We start from the raw sequence: 25,652 nt of genomic DNA, 5'->3' as shown, positions 1-25,652 counted from the left end.
TCTACATAGTCAATTGTCATGATGCATAATCACTATCTTTATAGTAATCGCTATCTATTAGTATTAATATTTAATTTTGCACCCGCAGCCTGTTGCCAGAAAATAAAAAATGCACAAATTACGGTTTATTTCAGCCCCGGTTAGCAATTTGACGTAATTTTACATGTTAACAAATTTTCTAGGTTAATATGCATATTTATGACGTAACGATGCATGTTTTATGTTAATATTCATTGATTGATTGATAGATAACTTTATATTTTAAGATGACCGTCGACTGTTTCATAATTTCATAATTCTATAATCATAATTTTGCTTATCAAAAAGAGTCTATAACATAATACATAAGCCTACTCTGATGAGCCAGGCACAAATATATCAATTATTCGATGTATCATACATAACCGGGTACATAACATAGGGTCTAATGATACTATTACTAAAGTATTAGGGCCTAACTTTATTCGTCCAACGTGGGACATTGTTGCTCGTCAAATATAACATCTAAGGTATAATTTTGCTTAATAAAAAGAGTCTATAAAACATAATAATATACAGTAAGCCAACTCCGATGAGCCAGGCACAAATGTATCAATTATTCGATGTATCAATTTGGCGTACGCTACGTCGTATATTACTCATTCGGGACTGTTACCATAAAACGGGTAATTGAAACGCGCTGCATGCCTTCCAAACTTTCTTTCAAGAAGAGCTCGAGTTAAACTATGTCAACTATGCAGTCCTGAATTCTGATTATTTGCTCCAACATCCAAATATGAGCAGAGTTGAGGCTGAGTTATAACGAGGGGCATCAAGTTGAACAAGTTTCGCATAGATGCCTGACAAGTTTGTGCGAATTGTTTGTCATCTAACTTTATGATTTACGTATACATCGTCGTAGTATGTAATCACGTGACTAAAATATGACGTACCTACCTATACACTAAGTTATAGAAAAATTAAATAACTCAGTCTACTAAAGGTGTATCTACAGCCCCAAAAGAAAAAGACAAAATATTATTATATTACCATCTCATACAATAATTTATTAATAAATAAATTGTTCATAACATTATGAATGTTGAGACCTATTCTATTATTAACAGTTTATGATTTAAATTCAAAACCATAACATTTTAAGCAATAGGAAAAAACACAAAAGTCGTTGATTAATCTACATAATCCGCTGCTTTAAAATAATCGTGTGACTTTTGATTATCCATTATGCGATTTATAAATTGAAAAAACTGTATATAGCCTACAAGTACAATATTGCAGAGATATGTTGCTAAGCGGAACCGCGTTAGCGTAACGGAAGTGAAACACTACGCACAATACCGGAAATGCGTATCACTGCCTGCGCGAAACATCCATCCGCACGCGCTGCATAATTTTTTTGGCCTCAACAAAGGTGGCGCTCTCTCCAAAACATAAACTTTTCACAACAACAAACAAAAATAGACGTAGTAGGAGGTCGAGATTACCGATTAATTAATTAAAACACATTTGAGGTTGGAGCTAACTTCTCCAATGTGATATAATACAATATAGCACCTACTTCGTTCATTATAAACTTGATTGGACTAAATAAGCTAGGCCTATATAATATAAAAAAAGGCTAGGCCTAGGCTAGAGCTTATACAAACGGGAGGGTAGTGTCAGTGAACGGTAGGGTTGATTGCCTGCCTTTCATCGGCAGATAGTTCTATGTAAGCCTAGGCCTAAGCTTTGAGATTGAGCTGAAACAAAATCTACAATTTCAAACTACAACGCAACACAGGTAAAGTATTTTATAAAGTAGTCTAATTTAATTATTACAATTAAATGCATCAATACTGTGAATGTGATTACTTTTTTTTTTTTAAATGGTAAATGAATATCGGATGCCTGTAAGTGTAATGTAGTGGAATATTGTTGTATCATTCATCATTATACATAGTCAACTATGCATGTTCGCCATGTTTGGTCTACCATGCACCTAATTTCTTTGTAGACTGTTCCGATAGACTATATCCTCAAATAAATCCCAGGACATTAGATGATCCGAATTTGAAGCATCCCATCATATAATTGACATTCACTGTTATCACTAAACCAATGTGGTCTATCAGTAACATAGACTTATTCTCAATAATACTTTCAAGCATCAAAATAATTGAAAATGCCAGTAAACCAGTAACTGCCTAAAGTAAAAATCAAAAGTTTCATTATAGGTATTCCATTTTTTTTCTTATCCAAGGGTTTCACTCTACTTCAAGCGAATTCAATATTCTCAATAATACTTTCAAGCATCAAAATAATTGAAAATGCCAGTAAACCAGTAACCACCTAAACTAAAAATAAAAAACTTACTTATAGGTATTCCATTTTTCTCTTATCCAAGGGTTTCACCCCACTTCAAGCGAATGCAACAAGGATGTCACAACCACGCTACACCATAGAGCAGTATGAGCTTCTGCGGCGGCTACGTGCTACTGGCATGACGAAAGAAGAGATGGTGGCAGCTATAACTGCAATGGAGAAACTGGACAACGATCTTGGACCATCACCAGAGAAACGCATCCAGATTAAGGATGTCCACACAGTGCCATCGCCAAGAGTTTATCAAGGAACCAACGATAATCAATCTGTTTCAAGTTCTGCTTACCCTCACCAGAGTTCCTTGCATAGTTCTGCATCTCAAAGTCCAGTGCAAATACCAAGTTCCGTAGTCCAACACCAAAGTTCTGTGCTAAATATGCATGCTGGGTCAAGAAGTTCTGACTTAAGCCAAGTGCCGTCTAATATGTTTGTAGTAAGTAACAGTGTGCCAAGTCAAGAAACGCCAATGGATGTAGAAGCTGAAGCTGAATTTAATAGACTAATAAGGTGTGTTTTATTGCAAGTTGTAACTACAGTGGACTCTCCCAAGACTGGACAAAACTGGAAACTCTCCCCAAACCAGACTTTTCTTGAGGTTCAAAAGGTCCCAAATTCATTTTTACCATTAAATACACAATTTCTTCCTTTGCTTTTCTTCCTTATATCTATATTTTTAATTTATACTAACAAATATCTTTTTTATTAATGTAATAATAATAATAATAATATATCAAAAATGTATTAAATAATATTCATCGCATAATATGCAATCTACGATAATTTAATTAATTGATATAACAAATTTATTAAATACATAACATCATTGGAATAAAAAGAACAAATCACATATCTACACATAATCATAACATCGTATACTCTATCTCTAACAATTCATTCAATCTTCTATCGACTAAAGCCGAAGTATAGTCGTTATCTCGGGACCGTTCTATGGCCACCACCAGGTAGGCTTACTTCATCAAAGCTTCTATGAATGGATGTACTGGTTGGGAGCAGAAAAACTAGTAGACCATACCCAGTACCGTTTTGATTACGATCAATCGGGAAATTACCTCACAACAAATACACATTCCCAATACCAGACTTTACAGAAAACCAGACATATTAGACCAGCCAAAAGGTGTCCGGTATTGGGAGAGTTGACTACTTGTATAGCTATGGTATCCAACGTTCTGACACACAGTAATCTGTGATTAAAACAAAAATTGTCGGTACTGTACTTTCACACCAAATTTGAATTCGCTGGGCATAAGACTTTATAGTCAATCACTATCACCACTGCGCAGGTGGTGATTTGTTTTTAAATTGGGTTAATCTTATGAGATTGGGATGCGAAAGTATAGTAGTGCTAAACAAAGTTTTCAAGGGAGGATTCTGTTCACTTGCAAAATACTAACTAAAAACATAATAAATACTGGATGCACTTTGTACCCTCCTTAAACACATTTCTACATATGCCCTTGATTAGGTGTGAATACAAAGTTAATATCCATTATTAACAAACAATAGCCAATCAAAATATAAAGGTAAAGGTATTAATATTTGTCCTCAAGCTTAACTGGAAACTGAGGAAATTCAGATTAGGCGCTCCACGGACCCACGGCAGCCAGCAGTGCAGCGACTACCACCCAGATCAGCACACCAGGAGACAATCCCATACTCTTTGCGAATAGTGTACCAAGTTCTTTAACGTGCACTATATGTACACAGAACCAACAGGTGTACGTCCCATCTGAAGGATTTGGGTTAGTTATTTAATTTTCTTTTCTTTCACTCCACCAGCCACGATCCAAACAAGCTATGGGAAGATATCAAGATGTTTATATTAAGCCATGATATATCACAAAGCTGGCTGTCTAAGGAGCTTGGCATACAGAAGGGGATACTGTCGCATTACCTGCTAACAGGAAGGGGACTCACAAAGGTTGCTGTTAAGCTTCTCTATACATGGTACCACCTATCCAACCGAGGAAATGTTCAATCTCAACAGAGCAGAGTTGAAGGTAAGTAGTAATAATATTAACAAAGATTAGCTCTCTAGTTGTATAATACATCTATGTATTAACTATATAAAATTAGCCCATTTTGGTTGTACATGCGCACAGTGATAATAAATAGGATTTAGTTTAGCACTGTGCGCTACTCTACCAATTTTGATTGTACTTGCGCACAGTGATAATAAATAGAATTTAGTTTAGCACTGTGCTCTACTATACCTATTTTGGTTGTACTAGTGCACGGTGATAATACATATGATTTTGTTCAGCACTGCGTTACTACCCATTACTCTAGTTGTTTAATACATCTATGTATTAAATATATAAAGGTTACCGTATATTACAGAATACAGTAAAATCCTATGTTTAGCATCCACTAATTACTGTTCGCTTTCAGACCAATGCTGTATCGGAGCAAAAGTAATATCAGAGAGTATAATTCCACTATTTCACCAATTTTTCCTTTAGATCAAATAATAAAATGTTTGACCTTCTATATTAGGGAGAATTCCATGTTATATTAACAATAACATTTTGTCATATTGATACTGTAGGTCAGACAGCAAGACCTGTGTTTGGTCGTCGTGACCGACTCCACTGGACTGAAAAGGAACTTCAAGTTCTAGAAACCTATCGCAAAGAGAATGCTTACCCAAGCATGAACGAAGTGCGCACCATGGCGGACACACTCAACTCTTTAAGTAATAGTGTAGGTAAGTAAGTGATGTGAAAATATACTTTATTTTGCTGCTGCTTATTTTCACAATCTCAATTACCAACCATGTTTGTTGAATTGACTTTTCAATTGCATTTTTGGATGATGAAACCAACCAATGCACTGTAAAGACAGGTGCATAATTTGTATCAGACGTTTAAGACCACCAGTCTCTTGCACAACCACCTTCTTTGGGGGTATAAGACAATTTAATTATAATTTTAAAAGGCGATTGATGGTTAGTGTCTTTTTATCTTTTATATCTTGTACTTTTTGACTTTGTAACATTTTTTTTAGTATTATTTTTAATTTGTTCAGCGCAAGCAATGTAATTTCCTTGTTGCAGGATGAAATAAATGTTTGCCTCTTTGATTAGGCCTAATTAATCTGAAAGCTGTAAATTTAAGTCAGCAAATTGATACATAATGTACATTGAGGATGTGTTGGACGTTGGATTACTGATCGTGAGATCATGGTTGGAATCCAACTCTGTATTGCTTGTATCCTTAGACACTTACATTTGCCTCTCTCTACCCAAGTGGATAAAATGGATACCCGGTTAAATCAAGACTCAACTTTGTGCTGAATACTAGATGCACTATTATGGGTGCATGTTTCCATACGTGTTTGATCCAAACAAAAATGTATAGCACATTGAGAGCTTGCTTATATGAATAAACTATTATTATTATTATATTATCAATTAAATGTTATTGATTCCCACAGAAGATTTATGTACAGAGAATAGAGTAATAACTCCTATGAATGTGTACAACTGGTTTGCAAACAGAAGAAAAAGGAAAGCAAAGGGTAAGATTATTTTTTTTAAACCATATTTAATGAGGGTGATCCATCCATCCATCCAGCTATTGCTGATCATTAGGGACCCTCAGAGATAACAGCTATATAAGTAATTGATAAGTGCTAAATAGACAACCAATAAATGTATAGCAAAACACATCTCATCACAAATGGTAAAGTATACTGTGTTTATTCTCTTGCAACTTAATCCTGTAGTAATTTTTTTTTTTTTTTTTTTTAAACCATATTTAATGAGGGTGATCCATCCAGCTATTGCTGATCATTAGGGACCCTCAGAGGTTCACAAGACAAACATATACACAAGGTGCTCTACATAAACAAAGTCTTATTACAAGTCTTTGGGATTGAAGTAATTTGGTCCTTAGAAAAAATCCTGACATGTGACGGGACTTGAACCCAGGACACTTGGAGTGGTAGCCAAGCATCATAACCACCAAGCCACAACTCACTCCTGTATCTACGAACCCTACCATAGTATCGGGCGTGAATTTAGACTCTCTCTCTTGTCATCTGCCAATTGGCAGGTCCATGACAGTCTTCTTTCTTCGTGCTTCTTTATTTAGTGCTTCTTCTTTTAGTTCCAAATATGTATTGTTATTTTTTAATCTATCAAGCATAGCTATCCCTTTTCTTCCTCGTCTTGCTAATTTATAAAGCTAGTATATCTTTCAAGTTATTTAAATTTTTCATATTTCTTTAATCAGAAATAACAAGTGGTCAGGCCTCAGATGCTTCGGTCGAAGTTGAATCACTAGACTCGGTTGATGATCAATTGTCACCAAATGCCGAAAACGTTTCGGGCTCCAGTACCATGCCAACCAACACGGATTTCTTCGCTCAAATTGCTAATAATTCTCAGAGAAATACTGATACTGTGGAGAGTTCTATGATGCCTATACCTGTAACTTTAGAAATGCATGGAGGTTCCTTAAAGGACGAAGGTCAAGGATTCTCAGGTCATGTCAGGTCATTGTTAGAAAATTAATATTGAATGGTATTAGTTTGATGTCTAATATATCTTCTCGGATGGACACATCTTAGCTCATGTGCACTTTAAGGAACCTAGTACATCTTTGGAGACAAGTAGGGGGTTACACTGGTGTACTAGTCCACACACAGCCACTGATCATAACTGTACCCTCTGCGAGACCAGCCTTTAACTGAAGAGGTCACACAGTATAAATAAATAAAAAAATATACTTGCTGTATACAGTGTTGAAACAAAAGTCACACGTCGACAACAAAATAGCATACCAGATGTTTTGCCCGATCGGTCACACTTCTGTTATGATGCTATTATAATGCAAGACATACACAGAAAGACTTGGGAGAATTACAAATGATGTAACAAAGTACTCTAGAAGAACATGAATTTTGAGTTCATGTCAGGACCTTGACAATTATATTGAGTCAGAATAGCAACTTCTTCTGATATACTGACTTCTGTTTGTTTGTATAATTATTATTTAATGTTACATTTTATTGAATTAAAAGAATTTTACTATTGTAATGAAGAATGGAAGCACTTTATCCAAAAAGATATCATTGGAAGAATTTACAATGATATAAGGATGTTGCTTTATAATCTTATAATGGTTACTTGGAAAAGCTCTGTCTACACTATCAAACTTTATGTGACCAAAAAAAAAATGTATTTGCCCAAATATGGTAGAGGTATACCCAAATATGGTAGTGATATGACATCATCATGTCCATATATGAGCACATCACATTTTTTTATCACATAAAGTTTGATAGTGTAGACAAGGCTTTAAAAAGACTGGGTTATCCATACTGAGTGCTCAAAGAGGAGGCTTCAATACTGTATGTAGATAATTCCATCGGTTTGATTATTTAGTAGAGATATGCTGACGATGTATCTCGGTGTCTACTACTTTATAACATTAATTAATGATAGTCTTTAAAGAATATTACATGCCATAAGGATTTTATATAGTTTTAAAGGGATTACGGCAATATTGTGTCTCATAATGAGGCTTAGGTAGTAGCACTGTTTTGGCCATTAGAAAATCCAGAGATTGACAAGCATGTTAACTTCACAGTGTATATAGAGATTGCTTTATCAGATATTATAATTGTCTGGGTTTAGCTTTGATAAAAAAAAGTTCAGTCCAGGTTTTAGTATATGATGCAGCAATGGTGATTTAATATTAATAAATATTTTATCCATTTTTTATCAATATTTAAATATGTTTTCTAAATGTGAATTTTTTTTAAAGCCTATGAACAATGTTATTTTATCATGTTACAGTATGAAGCATCATGTGAACTATTCAGTGAAACACAGATTAACAAATTGCAATGAAATTTCATCTAAAAAGTTTATAATGTTTGACAATGATGAAAATAGAACATACTAAATAAATACATTTAAAGATATATTGTCCCCTTAAACATTTTTTCATTATTTTGTGTTGAATATGCCATTTCCATTTCTATGCAGATGATACACAGATTTATGTGTCAGTAAATCCAGTGCAAAGGGATGTTGCTGCAGCAATCAGTAAGATGGAAGCCTGTATAGAAGATGTTCGCAATTGGATGACAACAAATTACCTAAAGTTGAATGATGGAAAGACAGAGTTTATTATCATCGGGTCTAAATGTAACATCTCCAAAATCAACATCACACATATCAGAATCGGAAACTCTAACATCGCTCCCTCATCGGTGGTCCGGAATCTGGGAATCATGCTGGATAGTAATCTCACTATGGAAGCACAAATAACAACTGTATCCAAAGCAGCATGCATATCGATTAGGAACCTTGGTCGTATTCGCGGTAATCTTAACAAGAAAACAGCTGAATTGATTGTACACTCATTTGTCACTTCTAAAATTGACATTGGTAATGCCTTGTTGTTTGGCATACCAAAATCTCAAATACAACGTTTGCAGCGCTTGCAAAATATGGCAGCTAGAATTGTAACTTATACAAAATCAAACGCTCACATAACTCCTGTCCTGATGGATTTGCATTGGTTGCCTGTTCAACAACGTATTAAGTACAAACTTGCGTTGTTTGTATTCAAGATCCTAAATGACAGTGCTCCTGCTTATTTATCTGACCTTGTGGATCGTTACGAATCATCCCGCAGAGGCCTACGATCATTGTCACAAAACCTTCTTCAAGAGCGTAGAGCGAAAAATCAGTGGGGTCAGAGATCTTTTTACGTTGCGGCCGCAAGTGTATGGAACAGCTTACCAGCAACAGTTAAATGCTCAACTAGTCTAAACAGTTTCAAGACCAACCTAAAGACGTCGCTATTCGCTGATGTTCTCGCACGTTGTTAATGCACAAAGCGCCATGAGCGCCACATGGGTGGAGGATACCGGCGCTATATAAGTTTTCATTTATTACTATTATTATTATTATTATTATTTGAACAGTTATCCACTTTGACCAAAAACTGGATCGAAAAACAATTATTTACCTGAAAACAAATGTAATTTAAAGCAAAAAATACTTACATTGCCTGTCAGACAATGGTTTTTGGTTAAAATAAACTGTTTCTTTTGATTTATATAAGTGAAATAATTATGTTTGTTCTTTTTTCTTCTATGGAAGTGAATAATTTCTTAACTACATTAAACTGCAAAATGGGTTATTAAAAGTCTGATCTTATAAATCTTTATTTTTCATGATTTTGGGGGACAATACATCTTTAACTTAAATTCTAATGGCCTATTATGTTTGATCTTGATTTGTGTTAAATAAATCTATTTATTAGAATCGTTGAGCTTGTGATGGAGTTGAAAATGTTCCTTTTAATTCTTATTTTAATTTTAGACATTAACTGTAATTTGAATTGAATACACATAATGTAATGAATAACAAATTGTGGTGTATGATATATAAAATAAAAAGACTACACAACTGATGGACCTTTTTGATCTTTATGTCACACTATGTTAGAAATTTTTACTGACATAGACTTGCAATAAGTCTAGTTTTACATTGTTTAGTATTCTTTAATGAGTGTCACTGGTTAGCTGGCGTTTTGATTATTGTTCAGAACTGGAAGCCCAATTTATGACATGCCATGTGTGCCAAAATGTGGTTGTTTTTACAAATATTAAGTAGAATTGGTCTAGAAACTAGTAACTACTGGCCATGCAAAAAAAAAAAAAATAACTTTAAAAGTTTGTAAAGTCAAAAAAGTACATCAGTATTTTGTTTTGTAAAATATCACTTAATAACTTTTTTACATTTTATAGGCCTGAAGATAAAATGTGATTAAAAGTAATTAACAAAAAAATAGTAAGTTTGATAACCTTAGATGAATCCTGTGGGAAATACAGTCAGCAAATATTTCAATAAACTGTTTACTGAACCATATTCTATACATTTTGGCATATGGTAGAAGTCTGACTAATAAATTCAAAAGAATATTGTATTACAAACAATGGCATCAATGATGCGAGTTGCTGCTGAGTGTTGTCAAGGAACATAACACAGCTAAAAACTTTACTACAATACAACTACCAGAAATCACAAGTATGTTTATATTTGACTGTCCTACAATTTGTTTAATTTTGTACATTTATTTGTGAATGTTGGTGGACAACTTCTTGATCGAGGACCAGAAAGTCATGAAAAACCGGTTTATGAAGGGAATGCGGACACCAAGTTTACATGCCCTTTGAATGAGGTACCTGAAAAGTGTGAGTGGCTGAAAAATGGTACAACTATTACACCAGATGAACATTTCAATGTGATGTATGATCAACGCAAAACTATTTTGGAAATAGATGAAGTAAAATGTACAGATCAAGGCTATTATCAATGTAAAGTTTGGAAGAATGGAGAAGCAGAAGTATCTAAAGAAGCATGGCTAACAGTAATTGAAACCAACGGTGAGCATTGTCGGCTAATGTCAATAGAAGTGCAGGCCCGTAGCCAGAATGCATCAGAGGGGGGTTTTCTTGACACCAAGTATTTTGCGAGCGCAGCGAGCAACTGTAGGCTGGGGGCCAGAGCAATTTTGGTTGTTTTAATAAGCTTACAGAGACATTTTTTACCTACTAAAATCTGGGTTATGCAGAGAAATTATATAGTAGGCCTACAGTATGGAAGTTAGTAGTACTGATCATGAAATACAGCTTTATTGTTGCAAAAAAGTATATTATATTAGGCCCTTAAGTAATTTCTTATCCTATAAACATAAAAAACAAATAGTACCGTATATTTCGGTGTACAAGTCGCACCTGTGTATAAGACGCACCCATAACGGAGACTGAAATATTAGTATTTTTTATGTAGTCGATGCATAAGACGCACTTATTTCTAGGCCGAAATTTAAACATTTTACAATCAAAACAATGGTATTTTAATAATAAAATAACGATATTTGAGACATATTAGAATCAAATGATATAATTTTGTTTGATTGCCTTTATTACATCGTAATCAGTCTCTACTTCAACTGAACGTTCAATGAAAAGGGAAATCCCCATATTGTTTCAGTTACGATGCACTGTGTGGGTAGGGCTAGCCTAAGTCTATTTAAGTAACTTTAATTTCATATTATTTAAATATATACCTTCTTATTGTGTGTATGACCATTATAAAATCAATCCAAATGATGTTCAGTTTTTTGGGCTGATAATGAACCAGGAATATCATGTTGGGTAGGCCTATATGAAAATCTTTCCTATTTCCATGCATGCATTACAGCAATAATATGAGGAGAGAGCACTAACCATGTGCTCCTTGCCTGGTGGCCAGCACTGTTGGCCATTACACTATAAGATTAGGGGAAGCTACTTAACACAATAACAACACACTCTTTTAGATATCGCTTGACATACGAACTATTGACTACATGATTATAAAATTATGTGATTGTTGACATAGAGATGTAATAAAAATAAACCACCGTGATCAAGGGAAATAGTTATTGTGTAATTAAAATGTGACACCACCGTAATTAATGGACTCTTCCATAAATGTGTTGCGCTGTGATGCTGCATGCTGCTAGTACACACCCGCGAGTTCAGAGGGTATTGCTAGGCCTGGGTAGAATATCTAATGCGTACTGTAATATTAATTAATACAGTCGAGGATGACAATTTACCTTAACTAAAAATTCAATAAACTTGTTACCACACTGTGGTTAGACAGGAGTGAGTAACTAGCTAGGCCTACATTGCAGAGTAGTAGGCCTACACTATTTTTAATTAATTTAAGTATTAGTAGGTAATTAAATTAATTAGGGTTACATTTAGAGGTCAAATTTGCGTGTCAAAAGTGCGTCTTATACACCGAAATATACGGTAGGCCTACGTACACGTACCAATTTAACTCAGCACCATTTTTATTCAAGATTAGGCCTAAACAGTGAAATTCTTTGGTTTAATGAAAAATATTTCCAGGAAAAAAATAAAAATCCCCAAAAAGATTGAACTGAACTGAACGTGATCTTGTGCGTTCCGAAGCCCGGCCGAAGCACGCGATTGGTCAGTCCATTTTTCTGTCATATTTATAACCATCATCTCTCAACAATCTCTCGATCTCACGCTCAGCAGTGACTTTGACATCGGACAATCTGTATATTCGATCGATTTAAACATAGTCAATAGAAGTAAAATGACCAAAAAATCTGCTATAATTGATAATTAATTGCACGATTTTGGAAGTGGGGCCTTTGTTTTTCAAGGGGGGTTCGCTGGTAAAAGGGGGGTTCGCGCAAAAGGGGGGGTTCGCCCGAACCCCAAAAAACCCCCCTGGCTACGGGCCTGAAGTGTATGAAGAAAGAGAGAGGCCACTGACTTGTGGCCTGGCTGATATATTAAAAAAAACAACTACAAATAAAATAATTCTACAAGTAGAAGATGATGTCACTGCTACAGAGAAAACGACTGAAACAACGACAGAAAAATTGGAGGATGATGTTATTATGTATCAGGCCCGTAGCCAGGGGGGTTTTTTGGGGTTCGGGCGAACCCCCCCTTTTGCGCGAACCCCCCTTTTACCAGCGAACCCCCCTTGAAAAAAAAAGGCCCCACTTCCAAAATCGTGCAATTAATTATCAATTATAGCAGATTTTTTGGTCATTTTACTTCTATTGACTATGTTTAAATCGATCGAATATACAGATTGTCCGATGTCAAAGTCACTGCTGAGCGTGAGATCGAGAGATTGTTGAGAGATGATGGTTATAAATATGACAGAAAAATGGACTGACCAATCGCGTGCTTCGGCCGGGTTTTTCGGAACGCATAAGATCACGTTCAGTTCAGTTCAATCTTTTTGGGGATTTTAATTTTTTTCCTGGAAATATTTTTCATTAAACCAAAGAATTTCACTGTGTAAACTTGAATAAAAATGGTGTTGAGTTAAATTGGTACGTGTACGTAGGCCTACCGTATATTTCGGTGTATAAGACGCACTTTTGACACGCAAATTTGACCTCTAAATGTTACCCTAATTAATTTAATTACCTACTAATATTTAAATTAATTAAAAATAGTGTACTACTCTGCAATGTAGGCCTCGCTAGTTACTCACTCCTGTCTAACCACAGTGTGGTAACAAGTTTATTGAATTTTTAGTTAAGGTAAATTGTCATCCTCGACTGTATTAATTAATATTACAGTACGCATTAGATATTCTACCCAGGCCTAGTAATACCCTCTGAACTCGCGGGTGTGTACTAGCAGCATGCAGCATCACAGCGCAACACATTTATGGAAGAGTCCATTAATTACGGTGGTGTCACATTTTAATTACACAATAACTATTTCCCTTGATCACGGTGGTTTATTTTTATTACATCTCTATGTCAACAATCACATAATTTTATAATCATGTAGGCAATAGTTCGTATGTCAAGCGATATCTAAAAGAGTGTGTTGTTATTGTGTTAAGTAGCTTCCCCTAATCTCATAGTGTATATGGCCAACAGTGCTGGCCACCAGGCAAGGAGCACATGGTTAGTTAGACTTGCCCCAAGTCTGTATTGTTTTTTTAAAAATTTATTTGTTTTTATTTCGACCGCGAAAATACAGACTTGTGAAACACGTATAGAAATCGATTTGCAGACCGCAAACATCCGATAAGAATGACGTAGGTTATCATACCGTATTTGGCTATATGGGGCGGGCGGTATGTAAATATGGATTTCGAATCAACCAATGATCATTTTGTTTCAAAATGAAAAAGATCGAGTAGGCCAACGTACAGTGCTGAATGTACGATCGAGACTGTTAAAATATGAAATCGTGTTGCCAAGTTGTTTTGTTTATTAATTGTTTAGTCCTTAGCCTATGCCTCCTTCGTAGGTCCTACTCAACGCGCACGTATGACCTGCCAAATAAAACGCCAATAAGGTAGGCCTACATAATACCACCACCGGCACACAACAGGATTCACACACAACAGGGCTACACCACTACACAGAACAGGACAGGTCTGGGTGGGAATTAAATCAAATTATCTCCGCGTAATATTAAATCAGGGAGATGTAAATTACATCTCCCTGATTAAATGATCCATATAAAATCCTTTCTAGCCTTCAGAAACTTTCATCAATGTACCCAAAGTACATATTGTCTAAACGTAACATAGCGCATGCGCTTGAAATTCTGAAATATGAATATTAAAACAGTGTATGAGTGAGTAGCCAATCGCATGCAGCTGAAACTAGTCAACCGGATAATCTATGCACCAAGAATTCTTGGTGTCAAACCACGTGACATTTGCGTGTTTCCCCAGACGGAGTATCCAAACTCAAGTAATACACGTATGAAACGCCATATGTGCAAAAATATTTATATTTTTACTAATATTAAGAAAAAACTCCGTCTGGAGCCCAGACTAATGGTTAGTGTTCTTTTCTCCTCATATTGCTGTAATGCATGCATGGAAATTCCTGGTTCATTATCAGCCCAAAAAACTGAACATCATTTGGATTGATCTTATAATGGTCATACACACAATAAGAAGGTATATATTTAAATAATATGAAATTAAAGTTACTTAAATGACATAGGCTAGCCCTACCCACACAGTGCATCGTAACTGAAACAATATGGGGATTTCCCTTTTCATTGAATGTTCAGTTTAAGTAGTAGTAGTAGTTGAAGTAGAGACTGATTACGATGTAATAAAGGCAATCAAACAAAATTATATCATTTGATTCTAATAAATATGTCTCAAATATCGTTGTTTTATTATTAAAATACCATTGTTTTGATTGTAAAATGTTTAAATTTCGGCCTAGAAATAAGTGCGTCTTATGCATCGACTACATAAATACTAATATTTCAGTCTCCGTTATGGGTGCGTCTTATACACAGGTGCGACTTGTACACCGAAATATACGGTATTCTTTGTTTTTTATGTTTATAGGATAAGAAATTATTTAAGGGCCTAATATAATATACTTTTTTGCAACAATAAAGCTGTATTTCATGATCAGTACTACTAACTTCCATAATACTGTACTATATAATTTCTCTGCATAACTCAGATTTTAGTAGGTAAAAAATGTCTCTGTAAGCTTATTAAAACAACCGAAATTGCTCTGAGAGCCAAAGCTTCCAGGGGACTTCGCCCCCTGGACCCCCACCGGGGGGGCCCTTGGCGGCCCCCTGGCCCCCAGCCTACAGTTGCTCGCTGCGCTCGCAAAATACTTGGTGTCAAGAAAACCCCCCTCTGATGCATTCTGGCTACGGGCCTGTGTATAGTGCATGTGAATGTAACAATGGATGGAATATTGGCGTATTCATAACAGTACTAATATGCCTATTAGTACAGTTAGTTTTTGTTAATATGAAGATAAATACTTCCACAAAGGAGATAAAACAATTACTATCAAAAAATTTGAATTGAATTGAATTGAATGAAGAAACCAACAATGGCCAACACCTATAATACAGTTGAACCCATTTCTGCTTTATACGATAGATGGCCAGCCGCCAACCCGATAACCTGCCAAAACATGACCTGTATTATTTATTTATATTTCATTAGTTTTAAACAAATATTTTGGTTATGTAATATTACTTCGGTGTTTTGTATAGATAATTGGTTCAGCTTTTACATGTTATACAGCCTATGGTGAGTTTTCACTGTAAGAAAAAAAAATAAATCTACCGGCACTGCTATAAAAATACAGTACAGATGTATTGTCCCTTGAAACACAAAAAATAAAGGTCAAAATATTCTAAATTTAAATTAGCCATATCAAAGTAATATTAAAGTTATTCACTTTAAGTTGAAAATTCGAACCAAAAACAAAAAGTTTACGTAATTAACAGGTAAATTAATTTGATTATATTTGGTCTGGAAAATCGTCGCGAGCAAAAGTAAACAAAGATTTCAAACCACGAGTATGCATTATGCTAATTAGAATTGTTTACAACTCGTCACGGTTGAGAAGGTTTTCTCACACAGATCGCGAAGAGTTTTATGATTATACATACAGAGTAGCCAAACAAGCGCAAGTATACTGCTTTCTTTATCAGTAACTATGAAAAGGTCTGACAAAGAATCTTGTGCTTGTCATATCAATGGTGGAAATGTACATTTTTACAGCAATCATTTTATGTACAAGTGCCTAATTTACAATAGCTTTTACATATGATAAAAAATATAAGAACGTAAAGCATACATCATTAACATTGATATAGCGCCCAATTTTATGATAAGCTCATAATCAGCGCCACTCCACATACTGTCATAGCATTGGTTAAAATTTAAAAAAGTCTTTAAATGTTTTTTAAAACTGATAAGTCATTCAAGTATGTAATATAACTTAGTAAATTTTCATTTTTTTTTTTTCATTTTCTGTAACTATTATTATGTATAGCGTATCTGCTACATGGCCTACCATTGTAACAATGGCCTGGGGAATATTGATTGAATAATAATAAATTCAAAAGAAATTATTGTCTTCTATAGGCATAGGTTTTATTTCTACATTCAGTTGCTATCATGGTGAATTTACTTACAAGAAAATATATATAATTATTATGGATTATTACTATGGTATATAAAATCATACACAGCTCTATTATCTAACCCTTATTCAGGCAAGTACAATACAAATAACAATACCTGCAGGAAAATATAAACAAAGATGGCTACGTAAAGATAGTGACAGACACTCTACTCGAAAGCCCATCATCCCAGTCTTTAGCTGAATAAACCCAAAACATTGTTATGCTTGTCAAGTCAGTGTCGGAACAAAAATTAATAATGTTTATGTTATGGTGACGTGTTTTAATCATGATTAATCGTAGATAGATCGTGTTTTTATGATATATACCTAATTTAAACTATTCTTTTTATATGATGTAAGTAATGATATTTTAAAGTTCTATTGATTTTATCTAATCTAATGGTACTGGTAGTAAAACGCTACATCGTTGGATTGGTTGTTGCTAAGATGCATGACTATACATCATGGAGTAAAGAATAAGAGGAGGCACAACACGGCCTAGCTATCCAGTTAATCCAATTAGTATCACGCTGTGCGGTAGTGCTTAAGCATAGGGTAATAAACTTCCCATAACGATCCTTTGAAGAACATCCTGTTTACTCGTGCAGCTCGCTGCAGAGTCGGCTCTGATTACGTAACACCCTAATTAAGGAAGAAGCCAGGCATGACATCGGTGACAAGAAAAGTAAACAGAGGCATGCGCAGTAGTTTCTAATACATCATAGTGAAGCATGACCTTTGTGCAGTTGTTCATTGTTCTTTGAGCTTTTTTCTCAAAAAAACCGTTTAAAAATCGAGTAAATTTTCACGGAGATATCGCAGTTTTTATACCAGCTAACAAATTAATCATATTTTTTATCAAGCCATAGACGTATCATTTGGTAAATCGAAATTTGACCGTTTAAGCAACTTTTTAATTTACGAACCCTAGTGCATTTTGTAGCATATTAAAGACTCCAACTTATTTTAAAATCATATTTTAGTGCGCGCAAATGCGCGCATGAAAAAAATTATGTAATTTGTTCTCATGAATATTCAAAAATATACGTATATTAGAATTCCAACGACACAATTTCTTATTTTTATTACAGTATATGACATTTAATTTATGTTACAGTCTATATTATGACCGTTTAGCAAAACTAAAATTCTTCTATTTTAGTCTGATATTGTATAATTAAATTATTTATGATATTAATATCATAAAATATATGATTTTTACGATCACATACTTAGAGTTCAGTGAAATTGTAGGACTAAATTATATATCGTTTAACGATTTGTGGCTACACATAGGCCTACTACATAGTAGGCCTCAGTTCGTAATATATTATTATTTAATAAATAGCCTAACTAAATAAGAATATTTAATCCCATAATGATGGACATATTTAGTGCATATCGTAACCGGTAGGCCTAATAGGTTCAGGCATAGGCGCGCCTTATAGTAAAAATAAACAATATCAATAATAATAATAGGTTTTTTTATGTAGGTCTATATTTATATATTAATAATTGCAATAACGTTAGAAATAGTAGTAATATTTTATCAAAGAAGAAATTAATCAATTAGTTTTAGTTTTCGGTTGGTCGTTATTATATAATATGGTATAAAATGGTACTACGAGAATATTCGTTTAGTATCAACACGTAACAACAACTACAAATTATATGTGTTCGTTAAAAATTCAATTACTGTACAAATATAGTCTATGCTCTTTTGTAATTATAAGCCATTGTTTAAAAGGATTATGTACAGTTCGGTACATAGCGGTTAATCGTAAAATTAAAAAATCGGACATACGAACAATAGATCGCCAACATTATTCGTACCCTTTTGCTGTATTGCGTACGTCGATCACGACTGACGCAGCTGTAAACTTCGCCTGGAAAGTAACTAGTACAGTACACATTCTGGTCCCTGGATGGAACATGATATCACACGTAAACCGCAATGGAGCAGGTCCAATGTTAAACAATTCGTACAAAGGGGAACCGCCAGACAAGTGCGTATACCTATTCATTGTTTATTAGATCGCTGGCATGCAAAGTGCAATAGCTCTCCGCTCCAACGTACTAAAAAAAATGGAACGTCGCGGTTTTTCTAGGCGCTGAAGTTATACGAAGTGAACGCGAATGATTTTTTTTTACTGTATATTATATTCCCCGACGAAAAGTACTCGCGTTTCCCAGACGGGGGAAGGGAGGGGATACAGCCCCCGTAGCCCCCCGCTGGCACCACCACTGGTGAATCATGATTCATGATAAGTTGTCTGGAGAAATTACCAACATTTAGTACACAGTAAACCATATAAATATAATTCCTTTATTGGTGCCGTATAAAACTCGTATTATTAATTTATTAATAAAAGATATCCAGTAGAATAGCGCTGCTTTTTATAAAAATTAATAAACAAGGTCGGAATACAAGTTCAGTAGGTCTACAAACAGTATAGTACACCTTTCACGTTTGAACGCACACATCGCCTAGCAAGAGTATTGTGACGTCCTAATACGCATGTGTACTAACACCAAAATTGACCGCGGGCAGTAAAACATTGTAATCTTTGCTAATTGGGTTACGTAACGGCAGTGTTTAGCACCTATTAAATACTCATTACAAGCATAGCCTTAAGCAAGCGGGAAACACGATGAACTGACTGAACTATTCAAGTTGTGTCTCCTCTTATTCTTTACTCCATGCTATACATACTGTTTTTGTATCGGTAACTTCTATGAAAAGGTCTGACATACTGCTTGTGTTAACTGTGTGAATTGCAAACATCAAAGTCAGAATATCATGTGTTTGTCGTATCAATGGTGAAAATGTACAGTTTTACAACAATCATATTCTGTATGACATTGGCAGTTAATGGTGAGAGTGAGGTATTTTTATCACCACCAGGTAATGAAACAGTAATAGAAGGAAACACTGCTACATTTACATGCATTTTAACTGATCGCATTTCTGAAGTTCAATTACAAAATGTAATATGGTGGAAGGACAACAATATGATTGAGCCTACTGATGCAAAGTATATATTTAAAAACGAAACAACTTATGCTAAATACACCATTCAAATCTATAATGTGGAACGTAAGGATAAAGGATACTACCAATGCAAGGTTCATGGTGAGTTTTCAGATAAAGCTTGGTTAACAGTATTTGAAATCACAAGACAACCTCCTATCTGTGAGTTGTCAAAGTCAGTATATGAGCAATGTGAGATGGTGTATATGACTTGTATCACAGAGAACAAGTGGCCTCCTGATATCATAGAATTTAATGAATATCTTGATGATGAAAGACCTAAAACTTTAAACACTACATGTCAATGTGGTAATGTTACACATTTATGGGCTATATCAGAGGAGGTTCAAGCAGATCCAGATCTTAATACAAAGATAATTTGCAAAATATTTAACTATAAAATTTCTAGTGATGCTCGGTATTGCAACAAGAGTCTTGTCATTCAGTCATCAACAACCACTGACAAAATAGATGATAGGGTGATGGACGAGACAGCAACTCTAGACACAGAAGAAGTCACTGTCTCCAAGATAAGTACAGAAACAACAACAGGTAAACAAGAGGAGGAAACAACTGATGATGAGACAACAGACAATAAAACAGATGACAATGCTGATAAGTACACATGTGAATGTAACAATGGATGGATTATTTTTTTATTAATCATAATAATAATACTTTGCATAATACTGATAGTTTATTTTTATTGTCTTTTTGGTAAAATTAAAATTCCACCTCAAATAAATCCAGAAAACAATGCAATTGAATTGTCTGAAATAAATTTATAGTTATAGTCAACCTCAATACCATGCTTGGGGAAAATATAGTCCCTTGAGAAAAGTATAATTTCACTCTCTGAAATTCTGTATGTGCTTGGGGAAAATATAATCACTTGAAAAATATAATTTCACTTGGGGGACCTCAAATGTTATAGTGCACCTCTAAGCAGGCAGTATTTAATGTATCTCTTTTTTGATGAGCTGACATAGACCAATGCAGAATTTCTGCGAAATAGCTTTTTTTGTTTATATAAAATGTAAATGTCTGTTTGCCGCACATATTAAAAACTTCTGCTCAGTAATGTGTGTTTACTATAATTATACATAAACTACACACCAGAGGATAAATTAGCTTATCAAATAAAGTTCATGAGTAATCTATATTAACTAATGCTATTTTAATTGCTAGATATATAAGATATGTTATTTACTATTGCTTTTGTGAGCCGAAATAGATCAATGCAGAATTCCTACAGAATAGTTTTGTTGTTTATAAAAGACTTTAAAACATTACTTTTTGTTTTGCATTTTGCAGCATATACACGGATATTATTAAATTTAATAAACTAATTCTGTTTAGTCTTGTTTGCTTACTGTAATAATTATATTTGCTTTATGTAAAAACATAAACTACATACCAGAAGATAAATAAGTTTAATGGTTTCTTCATAAGTAATCTTATTTTGTATAAACTCATTTATTGCAAACAGAATATTTTGTTGATATAAAACTTGAAAACAAAACTTTCTGTATGCATTTTGCAGCAGATACAGCAAAATATTAAGTTAAACTTCTGCTTAGTATTGTTTGCTTACTGTAATAATTATACATAAACTGCATACTAAAGATAAATAAGATTAATTATCTCATGTTTCTTCATAATCTAAAATAAATGCTGTTTTAGTAACTGCTATTTGGTATAAACTCATTTATTGCTAACATTATGTTATTTACTGTTGGGCAGTGATTGTGTGTAAACTAACAGAACAACACCAGCAGTACCATACCACAACAATGTATTTAATCAAAAATGCTATTTGTATACTTTGTTACATTTACTTGGTGAATGGTGAAAACCTTATTCTACGAGGACCAGAAAATCAAAGAAGGGGATACCAACATCAGGTTTACATGCCTTTTGAATGTGAATCCCGAAACATTAGTGTGGATGAAAAATTCCAGAGATATTACAGAAGATGAACATTACAATTGGTGGACTGACAATCAGTGGAAAAAAACTACTTTGGAAATAAACACAGTACAACGTACAGATAAAGGTTATTATCAATGTAAAATCTGGAAGAATGGAAAAAACCAAGAATCTGCAAGAGCCTATTTGGAAGTATTTGAAATCACAGGTGAGCCTTATCCTATCTGTGAGCTGTCAAAGTCAGTGTATGAAGAATGTGAGATGGTGGAAATGACTTGTATCACAGAGAACAAGTGGCCTGCTGATGATATAGATTTTAAGGCAGAACACCATGAATCTTTTAAGTCACCGCCTTATAATATACATTCTGAGGCAGAATATGAAAAGCTATCAATCTCACATGAGGTACATATGTCAACGCCAACATCTGAGAAACTAGACACTACATGCCAATGTGGTAATGCAACACATATATGGGCAACATCAGAGTTTAAAGCAGATCCAAAACTGATGGAGGTAGTTTGCAAAATTTTTAACCATAACATTTCTAGTGATGCTCGGTATTGCAGCAAGAGTCTTGTCATTCAATCAACAACAACCACTGATGAAACAGATGATAGGGTGACAGATGAGACAACAACTCCAGGTTCAAAGATAACTACAGAAACAACAACAGACAAAAATGCTAATAAGTACACATGTGAATGTAACAATAAATGGATTATTTTGTTATTAGTTATAATAATAATGTGCATATAATGTGCACAATACTGATAGTTTGTTTTTGATGTCTTTTTAGTAAAATTAAAGTACACCTCAAACACACATAGAAAACAATTCTGCAACTGAATTTTTTTAAACATCTACATAATTAATAGGTTTATAGTTATATGTAAATATATAAAACGTGAGGTTTCTCTTCAAACAAAGTGTTCTGAAAATGATCAGTTTCAATTAAATGTATTTGTGTTATTTGTGTTTTTATCCTATTGATTTTATATCAGAATAAAGAAATAAAAATTAAAAATTAAAAAAATGTATGACATACCATATGTGCCAAAATGTGGTTGTTTTAAGCAGAATCACAGTCTAGACCTAGAATACCAGTAACTGCTGGTTAATAACAATTTTCTTTTTCAAAGCAGAAAAACCATTGCAAAAAGTATCATTTTTTTGTAAACTTAATAGAATTTTGCATCAAAGAAAACATCTCATTGAAGTCAATTACACAAAATTTTTCTACTGATAATTCACATTTTATATGCGACTGAAGGAAACATTTGATGAAAAGTAACAAAAACAGTAATTTTGATAGATGTGGGAAGTACAGTAAGTAAGCAAATTTTCAATAACCCATCAACTGTTTACTGCTAATCAATAACATAAATACATTATGGTGTATGGTTGAAGTTTGACAAATAAATTCAAAAGAACATTGTATTGTAAACAATGATATCAATGATGCGGTTAATTCGAGTTGCTGCTGACGTGCTGGTATAAACATTTTTGACAAAACTGTTGTAGGACTAACACTGCATACAACTACCCATCTCTTTGCACTACCACGATGATGTTAAATCTTAATATTTGTTTACTTTTTTACATTTATTTGGCGAATGGTGAGAAACTTATTCTACAACCAGAAAGTGAAGAAACACAACAAGTCACTGAAGGAAGCACTAAAACCAAGTTCACATGCCTTTTCACCGTGGCACCTGACAAGTACGAGTGGATGAAAGATTCAGAAAATATAACACAAGATGAACATTACAGAATGACGTATGATGAGATGACAAAAAAAGCTATTTTGACAATAAACACAGTACAACGTACAGATAAAGGCTATTATCAATGTAAAGTCTGGAAAGGTAAAAGACCAGAAGAATCTGCAAGAACATACTTGAAAGTATTAGAAATCACAAGAGAGCCTTATCCTATTTGTGAGCTGTCAAAGCCTGAGTATGGGAAATGCGAGATGGTGTATATGACTTGTATCACAGAGAACAAGTGGCCTCCTGATGATATTGACTTTTATACAGAATATCAGGACAAAACTAAACCCTTAAAGACTACATGTCATTGTGGTAATGCTACACATTTATGGGCCACATCAGAGTTTAAGGCAAATTCAAAACTAAATAATACAAAGATAGTTTGTAAAATATTCAACTATACAATTTCTAGTGTCGCTCGGTATTGTGACAAGAGTCTTTTGATTCATTCACCAACAAATATCACAGAAACACCAACAACTCTACAACAACTTCCTAATACAAAGGTAAGCATAGGAATGGCAATGGGTAAAAAGGGAAACAGTTGATAACAAAGAAACAGATGTCAAGTACAATGAGTGTACAATAAATGTGAATGTAAAAATGAATGGATAATCGTTTACTAAAGTTCCAGAAGTTATATTATATAAAAAAAGTTATATTAATATAAAGTAAGACAACTAAAATACATTTAATCATACATAGATATTTTTTTGCAAATTGATGTTTTGAATAATGAATAATTAATGACAATTTGATATTAATATGGTTTACTTTCACAGTTCTATATTCTTTTTGTTATGAACAGATTCAGAAGGATCCTAATGGTACATGTGAATGCAACATAGAAGACATTAGATGGATTGCATAATATAAATCTGTTACTATTCTTATCCATCCTAGCACTTGTCTACTACAACAGTAGGCAGACAAAGCAAGCAATTTGAGATTTCCTCCCATCAGATGTCCCATTATTAATCAATGAAAATAACATGTTATTATAAAGAAAAATACAGTATGTAACACTAATCTTAAGGTTGTCAATTCTAATATGATGCTTGATTTTTTATTTGTTGTAATAACAATAGTTAGGATTAAGTCATGTAGACTACTATATTTTCATAGAGTTCCATCCTTAAAAAATGATAATTAAAAATTACTATAATTACAAAAGATAACCATTAGAAGGAAAATTAAGCCTACAGCAATGATAAACTGTCAAGAAATACCAGAAGACATAGGTGCAAAACTTTTAAATTTTATCTCATTATTCTTGACATCTTATGGTAGGAAATGAATTGTGTTACTAGGTCAGAAATTGATAAAGAAGAAAATGCAATGGCATAACATAGATGTTAAAATATGCAACACATAAAAGCAACCACTGATATCAATTTGGTGGTAAAACATAGACATATCTCTATATTTACCATTATAAAACCAGATTACAGTATTGTTATGGTTCCTCTATGTAAACAAACAATTTGTAATGTTTATTATTCCAATAATGGCCTAGGGTATATTGATTGATATCATTATAAAATTACAAAGAACATTTGTATCACAAACAATGGTATTAAATAATGAAGTTATTCATGTATATTGGTGCTAGGTGTAAGAAATCGAAATATTCCTTAGTTGGACAGTTGGTTGATAGCTGCTTTCATTCAATTGGAGAAAGAGCCTGCAGACAAAATAATACTGTAACCTACCACAATGCTTTTTACAATCAAAAGTACTTTTTGTTTACTTTTTTACATTTATTTGGTGAATTGTGAACTTATTCAACGAGGACCGGTAACTCGACATGATACAATCAAAGAAGGAGACACTAATGTCAGGTTTACATGCCTTTTGGATGTGCAACCTGAAACAATAATGTGAATGAAAAATTCCACAAATATTACAAAAGATGAACATTACAATTGGTGGAATGAAAATCAGATGAAAAAAACTACTTTGGAAATAAACACAGTACAACGCACAGATAAAGGTCAATGTAAAGTATCGAAGGATGGAAAAACAGAAGAATCTGAAAAA

At 33.8% G+C, this 25,652-nt stretch overlaps 2 protein-coding genes across 2 annotated transcripts; both read left to right on the top strand.

Moving 5' to 3' along the window:
* Nucleotides 1-1,454: 1,454 nt before the first annotated feature.
* LOC140062901 (homeobox-containing protein 1-like) lies at nucleotides 1,455-8,357 on the top strand. Its single transcript, XM_072109290.1, has 6 exons — nucleotides 1,455-1,780; nucleotides 2,384-2,868; nucleotides 4,162-4,382; nucleotides 4,931-5,089; nucleotides 5,818-5,901; nucleotides 6,618-8,357. Exons 2-6 carry the CDS (start codon nucleotides 2,417-2,419, stop codon nucleotides 6,896-6,898), a joined length of 1,197 nt encoding a protein of 398 aa, XP_071965391.1. The 5' UTR covers nucleotides 1,455-1,780; nucleotides 2,384-2,416; the 3' UTR covers nucleotides 6,899-8,357.
* A 2,043-nt stretch (nucleotides 8,358-10,400) lies between these two features.
* Nucleotides 10,401-20,889, top strand: LOC140062582 (uncharacterized). The gene is made up of 2 exons (XM_072108859.1): nucleotides 10,401-10,791; nucleotides 19,786-20,889. Exons 1-2 carry the CDS (start codon nucleotides 10,653-10,655, stop codon nucleotides 20,697-20,699), a joined length of 1,053 nt encoding a protein of 350 aa, XP_071964960.1. The 5' UTR covers nucleotides 10,401-10,652; the 3' UTR covers nucleotides 20,700-20,889.
* The last annotated feature ends 4,763 nt before the right edge of the window (nucleotides 20,890-25,652 follow it).

The sequence above is a fragment of the Antedon mediterranea genome, chromosome 11 (assembly GCF_964355755.1).
Source record: "Antedon mediterranea chromosome 11, ecAntMedi1.1, whole genome shotgun sequence".
NCBI classification, from domain to species: domain Eukaryota; kingdom Metazoa; phylum Echinodermata; class Crinoidea; order Comatulida; family Antedonidae; genus Antedon; species Antedon mediterranea.
This window is presented reverse-complemented; position numbering and strand designations above follow the sequence as displayed.

Coding starts and splice junctions, on each gene's coding strand:
- LOC140062901 (XM_072109290.1), top strand. CDS start 2,417: ATGTCACAACCACGCTACACCATAGAGCAGTATGAGCTTCTGCGGCGG. Junction 2,869..4,161: donor GAATTTAATAGACTAATAAG/GTGTGTTTTATT, acceptor TCACTCCACCAG/CCACGATCCAAACAAGCTAT. Junction 4,383..4,930: donor TCAACAGAGCAGAGTTGAAG/GTAAGTAGTAAT, acceptor TTGATACTGTAG/GTCAGACAGCAAGACCTGTG.
- LOC140062582 (XM_072108859.1), top strand. CDS start 10,653: ATGTATGATCAACGCAAAACTATTTTGGAAATAGATGAAGTAAAATGT. Junction 10,792..19,785: donor AACAGTAATTGAAACCAACG/GTGAGCATTGTC, acceptor TATCACCACCAG/GTAATGAAACAGTAATAGAA.